We start from the raw sequence: 7,980 nt of genomic DNA on the forward strand, positions 1-7,980 counted from the left end.
TTTTTGGGTTTTTTTTGTCAATCTAAGATACGTTTAATTATTTTGAGTACATGAATTTTTTTACTTTTTTCTGTTCTGCTTGCTTGTTTATTTTTTTTTAGATTCAATTTTTCAAAATTATATATTTTTTATTATTAATTTTAGAGACAGAGGAAAGGGGGAGAGAGAGAGAGAGAGAGAGAGAGAGGGAGAGAAAGAAACATCATTTATTGTACCACTTATTTATGTATTCACTGATTGGTTCTTATATGTGACTTGACCAGGGATCAAACCTGCAACCTTGTCATATCAGGACAACGTTCTAACCAACTGAGCTACCCAGCCAGGGCTAGTTTCAATTGTTGATAGATAGTATTTATTGCCATTTTATTGTTCATATTTTTTATCTTTTTTCTTCTTCTTAAAGATGACCCTTTAAAATTTTATGTAATACTAGTTTGCTGGTGATAAACCCCTTTGGCTTTTCCTGGGCTGGAAAGCTCTTTCTCTGTCCTTCCATTCTAACAGATAGCTTTTTTGGATTGAGTAATCTTGGTTGTAGGTCCTTGCTTTTTATCACTTTGAATATTTCTTGCCACTCCCTTCTGGCCTGCATAGTTTCTGTTGAGAAATCAGCTGACAATTGTATGGGTACTCCCTTGTAGGTAACTAACTGGTTTTTCCTTGCCGCTTTTAAAATTCTTTCTTTGTCTCTAACCTTTGGCATTTTAATCATGATGTGTCTTTGTGTGGCCCTAATTGGGTCCATCATGTTTGGGACTCTGCACTTCCTAGACTTATATATCTATTTCCTTCACCAGGTTAGGAAAGTGTTTTGTTTTGTTTTTTAATTGTTTAAAATGTTTTTATTGATTTTAGAAAGAGAGGAAGGGGAGGGAGAGAGAAACATCAATCGCTGCCTCCTGCACACCCCCTAGTAGGGATTGAGCCCACACCCCAGGCATGGGCCCTCACCAGAAACTGGCGACCTCTTGGTGCAAGGGACAGTGCTGAACCAGCTGAGCCGCACTGGCTACGCCAACAGATTTGGGAAGTTTACCACCATTATTTTTTTTACGCAGCTTTCAATTCCTTGCTTTCTCCCTTCTGGGATCCCCATGATGTGATTATTGATATACTTGAAGTTGTGCCCAAGGCTCCTTACACTATCCTCACTTTTTAAATTCTTTTTTTCTTTTTATTGTTCTGATTGGGTGTTTTCTGCTTCCTTATATTCCAAGTATCTGATTTAATCCTCGGCTTCATCTGTTCTACTGTTGATTCCCTATAATGTAGTCTTCATTTTAGATAATGTATTCTTCGTTTCTGACGGGTTCTGTTTTTATGCCTCCTATCTTTGTTCAATTTCTCATAAAATCGTCTACTCTTCCCCTAAGTTCATTAAGCATTCTTATAACCAGTGTTTTGAATTCTGCATCTAGTAGATTGCCCATCTCCTTTTCTGGATTTTTATTTTGTTCTTTAATTTGGGACATGTTTCTTTTGCCTCCTCATTTTGGCCGCCTCGCCGTGCTTCTGTCTGTGTGTTAGGTATGGCTGCTGCATCTCCCGGCCTTATGTAGTGGGTGTTCTGTAGGGTCCAGTGGCACAGTTGGACAGTCCAGATTGGCACCCAACCCCCCGCCCCATGTGTGTGTACACTCTCTTGTTGTAGTTGAGCCTTGATTGTGTTGATATATTTTTCTCTTGTTCCCCAAAACGTATCTCATTTTTGTTTAGGTTTTCAAATGTTTTAGCTTATAGCTGTTCATAATATTCTTCTACAAAATTTTTTAATCTCTTTCATTCACCATTTTTATTTGCATTTTCTTTTTTTTCTTATTCAATCTTGTCATAGATGTGTTTGTTCTAATAATCTTTTCAAAGAACCTGTTTTTTTTTCAATATTCTTTATTGTTGTTTTTCCTTATTTCATTGATTGCTATCCACACTTCTACTATATTCTTTTTATTTCTTTGGGTTTGCTCTGTAGCTCATTTTTACCTTCTGAAATACATGCTTGACTCATCAGTTTTATTAACTTTTTTATTTCCTAAAAGTTTTTACTTGAAGTTAACAATTTCATAGTGGCTGCACTAATTACATTCCCATCAACAGTGTACAAGGGTTCTCTTTTCTCCACAACCTCTCCAATATTTAGTTCTTATCTTATTAATAACTAGAGGCCCGGTGCATGAAATTTGTGCACGGGTGCAGTCCCCAGGCCTGGCTGGCGATCAAAGTGCGAGCTTCTGGCGTGGAAGACCAGGTCCCAGCTGACCTCTGGGCCCTGGGCAGTACCTGGGCCCTTGCTCGCACCTACCTTGGCCTGGCGCCGCCCGCTCACCTGCTCCACAATCCCACTGTGGTCCCACTCTCATTGGGGCCTATCGGGGCTGGCAACACCTCCACTGCCGCCCCGCTGCCAGCTCCACGTTGCTGACGCCCACCATGATCTGCGCTGCCCCCTGGTGGTCAGTGAATGTCATAGTGAGCAGTTGAACTCCCAGTCTCCCAGTCGAATGACCGCCCAATGGGACAATTTGCATATTAGGCTTTTATCGTATAGTACTAGAGGCCTGTTGCACGAAAAGATTCATGCAATTGGCCTGGGTCCGGGGTGCTGGAGTAAAACCGGTGCCGCTCCGGCCAGAGCCTCCTTCGAAACATCGATCAGCTGCCTCCTACACACCTCCTCCTGGGAATGTGCCCGCAACCAAGGTACATGCCCTTGGCCAGAATCAAACCTGGGACCTTTCAGTCCACAGGCCGACGCTCTATCCACTGAGCCAAACCGGTCAGGGCAGGATAGCCATTCTAACAGGTGTGAGGTGGTATCTCATTGTGGTTTTGATTTTCATTTCCCTTATGACTAGTGATGTTGAGCATCTCTTCATATGTCTGTTGCCCATTTGTGTGTATTCTTTGGGAAAATGTCTATTCATGTCCTCTGCCCACCCCTTTTTTTTGGCCCATTTTTTAATCAGATTGTTGTTGTTGAGTTGTGTGAGTTCTTTATATATTTTGGATATTAGCCTCTTATCAGAGGTACCCTTTGCAAATATCTTCTCCCACTTGGTTGGTTGCCTCAAACAAACTAACAGAACAAACGTAGATACACACAACAGAATGGTGGTTACCCAAGGGAAGAGGGGGTGGGGGGAGAAAAGGGTAAAGGCGGTTGAGTATATGGTGACAGAAGGAAGCTGGACTTTGGGTGGGGAGCATGCAATAGAGTATACAGATGTTAAATTATAACCTTGTACACCTGAAAGTTACATAATATTATTAATCACCGTTACCCCAATAAATTTAATTTTTAAAATGTTAAAAATTTCCCAGAAGTACTGCTTTAGCTGTGGCCCTCAAGTTTTGACAAAGATATTTCATCTTAAGCATGTTTTTCACATTTTAACATCTCTGGAGTTGAGATTGCATCTTATGGTCAGCGGCATGACGTGTTTCAGGTAGCAGCGTTTTCTCTCCTAGCGTAGGTAAGATGTGGGTGCAGTTATGCTCAGGGGCATCTTCAGTGTAGTAACACACTGCACTGTGTTTTCACTGTCTTCTAGCTCTAAGTATTTCATCATTTCTCTTCTGTGTATTTTCTTAAGTTCATGTTTAGTAATATGAAACTACTAAATAGTTTTCTGATATGAGGTGTTTTTAGTTGTTATTTTGTTGTGAGTGTCTGATTTTATTACATTAAGGTCAGAGAATACAGTTTTTGTATTATTTCCTAAGAATTTATTAGGACTTCCTTCTGTCCTTAGCCTTTCTGTGTCCTTTTATTTTAAGAATGTCTCTTATAGCCGTAACCGGTTTGGCTCAGTGGATAGAGCATCGGCCTGCAGACTGAAAGGTCCCGGGTTCGATTCCGGTCAAAGGCATGTACCTTGGTGGCAGGCACATCTCCAGTATGGAATGTGCAGGAGGCAACTGATCGATGTTTCTCTCTCATCGATGTTTCTAACTCTCTCTCTCCCTTCCTCTCTGTAAAAAATCAATAAAATATATTTAAAAAGAAAAGATAAAAGAATGTCTCTTGTAGACACAAGAAAACACAGTGCTTTTTTTTGCCCCTCCTTGTCCCACAGCATCTGCCATGGTTAAACGCCTGGGCTCAGAAAGTCACACTCAAGTAACACTCCAGGGCTCTGGGGAAAGGCGGCAGTGGGAAAGGCTCTTGCAAGTGTTATGATGGCACCCAGTGAACAGCCAGCCCTGCTGCGCTCGGGTGAGGAAGAGGCGTCTGACCCAGCCTTGCTTTTGTAGGACACAGAGAGCAGTTTGCAGCAAAAGGATGAAACCATCGCATCTTTTGAAGAAAAAATCAATCAAGTCATGTCCAGCATGAAACAGATGGAAGAAAGGTAATCCCTCCCCTGGAGATACTCCCTGGAATGGGCGAGGCTTTCTCCGCGCCTGAGTCTCTCCCAGAAGAGCAGACAGGTGGGCTGGCTGCCCTTAGCCTGGGGCCTGCATTCACTCCCATCCTCGCAGGGCAGCAGGGCTTTCCAGGGCTCAATGTCACTGTCACAGTTAGACCTCAGGTCAGTAGCGGATCAGAATAGAATCTGAAAATAGACCCACAAATATGGGCAACTGATTTTCTACAAAAGTGCAAAGGCAGTTCAATGGAGACAGGATTGTGTTTTCAGTAAATGATGTTGGAACAACTAGACATTGCTAAGCCAGAAAATAACCTCAATCTATATCTCACACCTTTATATAAAAATGAACTCAAAATGGATCATAAGTGTAAATATAAAATTTTAAACTATAAAACCTTTAGAATACCTAGAAAGTCTTTGTGACCTTGGGTTGTACAAAGAGATCTTAGACATGATATAAAAGCATGATCCATGAGAGAAAAACTTGACAATTTGTACTTCATAATTTAGAACCTTTATTCTGTGAAAGACACGGTTAAGAGAGTAAAGCCCGAGCCGGTTTGGCTCATTGGATAAAGCGTCGGCCTGTAGATCGAAGGGTCCCGGGTTCGATTCTGGTCTAGGGCACATACCTCAGCTGCAGGCTTCTCCCCGGCCCTGGGCAGGGTTCATGCAGGAGGCACCAAACGACGTGTTTCTCTCACATCAATGTTTCTCTCTGTCTTTTCCTTCTCTCTTTCACTCTAAAAATCGATGGAAAAATATCCTCTGGTTGAGGATTAAAAAATAATAATAAAAAACAAGATAGCTCTCATGAGGGAATGGATGACCATACTGGCCCTGAAATACTACTCAGCCACAGAAACATGGACTGGTCTCGAAGATACTGTGCTGAGAGAAAGAACCTAGTCTCCGAGGGGTATATGAATAATAATCCCATTTCTCTGGTGTTATCAAAAGACAAAGCCATGGTGTCAGAGTTGCCAGGGGTCAGGGATGGGAAGGGGAGTTACAGGGGACCCCACTAGGGAGTTTTCTCGGGGGGGGGGGGCTGCTCTGTTTCCTGGTGGCCATGGTGATTACACAGTCTGGAGACATGCGTGCTGAAACTCATGGAACTGGACACACACAAATCAGTTTTACTGTCTATTAATTAAAAATGAAAGAAAAAACTGAGCAGCAAGAATATGAAAAATTGCTACGTTGAATCGGAGCTCTGATCCTTTCTTTAAAGCGCTGTGTTCTTCTGGCCAGGTTGCAGCACTCGGAAAAGGCGCGGCAGGGCGCCGAGGAGCGGAGCCGCCAGCTGCAGCGGGAGCTGGGCTGCCGAGTGGGTGCCCCGCGGCTGCAGACAGTGCCCTGCAGGGCTGGAATGGGGGCGAGGGCAGGGGTGCTGAGGAGAAGTGCAAAGCCAATGAGGAGAGAAGAGACGTGTGTATCCCCCATTTCACAAGTGAGGAAACGGGGCACAAACTCCTAACCCTCACAGCTCCCGCCCCCCCAGGATCCTCCATCGTTAGCATCCATCTCGGTGGAGGGTTCTGCTGTGCACCCCTGAGTGTCAGAGCCCGTCCCTTCCTCTGCATGCCTGCGAGGACTGTGGGGTGCATGCCACGCCCACCCCCTACATGCTCCTGGCCTGGACTGTGGTGTGCAGGCAGCTGGGGGGCAGGGGGGGGGGGCAGCCGTGTTTCCATGCTTTGCTGCGGGGTCTAAGGCTCAAATGGAATTCAGTCTCCTGTGAATTCCATTTCCTGTGTGGTGTCTTGGGTTGGATTGTAGATTTACCATGAAAATCTCCCACAGAGACTAACTCACATTCGTTTTGGGAAAATAGCTCAAGTCTTGAGAAAGAATTGAAATCAGAAAAAGAGCAAAGGCAGGCCCTCCAGCGGGAGCTGCAGTGTGAGAAGGACACCGCGTCGCTCCTCCGGGCAGAGCTGCAGCAAGTGGGAGGGCTGAAGCGGGTGAGTGCACTGTCCTGGGGCAGAGAGCGGCCAGCATGGGAGTGCTGCTCTCTGCTTCCCCGGCTGGGAGGCACCGTCCCCCACTTCCTAGCCTCTGCTCTCGGAGGAAAGGGCAAGGCTAAGCGAAAGCCAGTGAGCAGACCAGAGACTCGGTGGTGAGTGCTGTGAAGAGACTGGAGTAGGAGACAGTCCCGTGTGGCGGGTGGTCTGGGAACAGAGCGACAGTCACCCCGAGACGGAGACGGGAAGGACCAGCCAGCACCCCAGGCGGTGTGAGGTGTGTCGTGGTGAAGAAGCAGAAAGAAGCCTGTGGCTGAGGAGTGAGGAACGGAGGGAAGAGGCGATTGAGCCGAGGCCTCCAGGGAACAGCCGAGCGGGGCCTCACAGCTATGAAATTGGGTTTTATTCTGAGCACGACCAGAAGCTGTTGGAGGGGCCTAATCCACTTCATTTGAAGGCCATCGCCACCTAAATTACCATGTCTCCCCAGCAAGCAGGGGCCCGGCCATTCCGGTCAGAGCTGCCATCCAGGGACCTGGGTGCATCCCTGGCTTCTCCAGGCGGGGCTGGTGCTGGGCTCAGGGTCTGCGAGCCACAGGCGGCCTTCCCACACCTCCCCTCTGGACGAGGGTCCTTGGGTGGGGCAGCCTCCAGGCCTGGATTTTGTTGTTTAACGTGGTGATGGATGCCGCCGCACAACTCAAACGACCCACGAAAGGCCCTGTTGATTTCTGTCGGAAAGTGCCTACCACCTCCTGTGAGAGCGCCCACCGGGCCAGGGTGGGGGTCACTGAGGAGGAGAGAGGTTCCTCAGCCGCCACTCAGCTCGCAGAGCGGAGGGAAGCAACAGAGGGGGCAGAGGACTTCTAGAAAGCTCTGCTGTCATAGAACGTACGCCCATACTCCACTTCAGAACTCTGGTGTAAGTTTTGAATTCCACACCCACTGCTCCCCACACACAGAAAAAAAACAACGTGTCTGGCGTTGCCCGCAAGCCTGTGTGAACAGGCTCTGGGGGAGTGCCCACCACTCAGGCTGAGGCCCCACGGCACCCAGGGTCAGCCCTGGACCCCAAGTTACTTTTCTGGGTCTTCATTTGGCCCTCATCAGCCCACGTCCTCCAGGTGGAGAGGCCTAAGCCAGCACTCGGACATCCTTAGCGCTGCCAAGGAGGCAGGAGAGGCCCGCAGCTGTGAGCCTAGCTTGTGGCTGAGCAGAGCTCCCCCTGTGGGAGCACACTGGCCACCAGGGGGCAGGTCCTGCATTGAGCGTCTGCCCCCTGGTGGTCAGTGCACATCATAGTGACCAGTTGTTTGCAGTCATTCCACCATTAGGGTCAATTTGCATATTGCCCTTTTATTACAGGATATCCTATATAATAAAATAGAAACGTCCATCCGCTAGGCTCACCAGCCAATCAGGAGAGTATGCAAATTAACCTGACAAAGATGGGAAGCCTGCAGGCACGGGAAGTCTCCCTCTCCCCAGAGTTAGGAGCACCAGCCCAGGTCCACCCAGCGCCGGGTCCTGACTGAGGGGGTGAGTTCCTGCAGGCTGGGGTTTGATCCCTAGGCATTAGCAGTAGGAGACCAGTGCCTTTGTTATTGCTGTGTGTCGGGGTTTTAATTGGACAAATGCTT

The 7,980-nt window shown here is 47.1% G+C and overlaps 1 protein-coding gene across 1 annotated transcript in view; it reads left to right on the forward strand.

The window, feature by feature from the left end:
- Positions 1-7,980, forward strand: part of RUFY1 (RUN and FYVE domain containing 1) — a 44,150-nt gene that overhangs the window by 28,700 nt on the left and 7,470 nt on the right. Inside the window, exons 11-13 of the mRNA XM_006775383.2 lie at positions 4,255-4,352; positions 5,628-5,727; positions 6,182-6,340. Coding sequence (XP_006775446.1) covers positions 4,255-4,352; positions 5,628-5,727; positions 6,182-6,340 — 357 coding nt within the window. The remainder of the gene's footprint in view (positions 1-4,254; positions 4,353-5,627; positions 5,728-6,181; positions 6,341-7,980) is intronic.

This window comes from Myotis davidii, unplaced genomic scaffold, assembly GCF_000327345.1.
Source record: "Myotis davidii unplaced genomic scaffold, ASM32734v1 scaffold648, whole genome shotgun sequence".
Lineage (NCBI taxonomy): Eukaryota > Metazoa > Chordata > Mammalia > Chiroptera > Vespertilionidae > Myotis > Myotis davidii.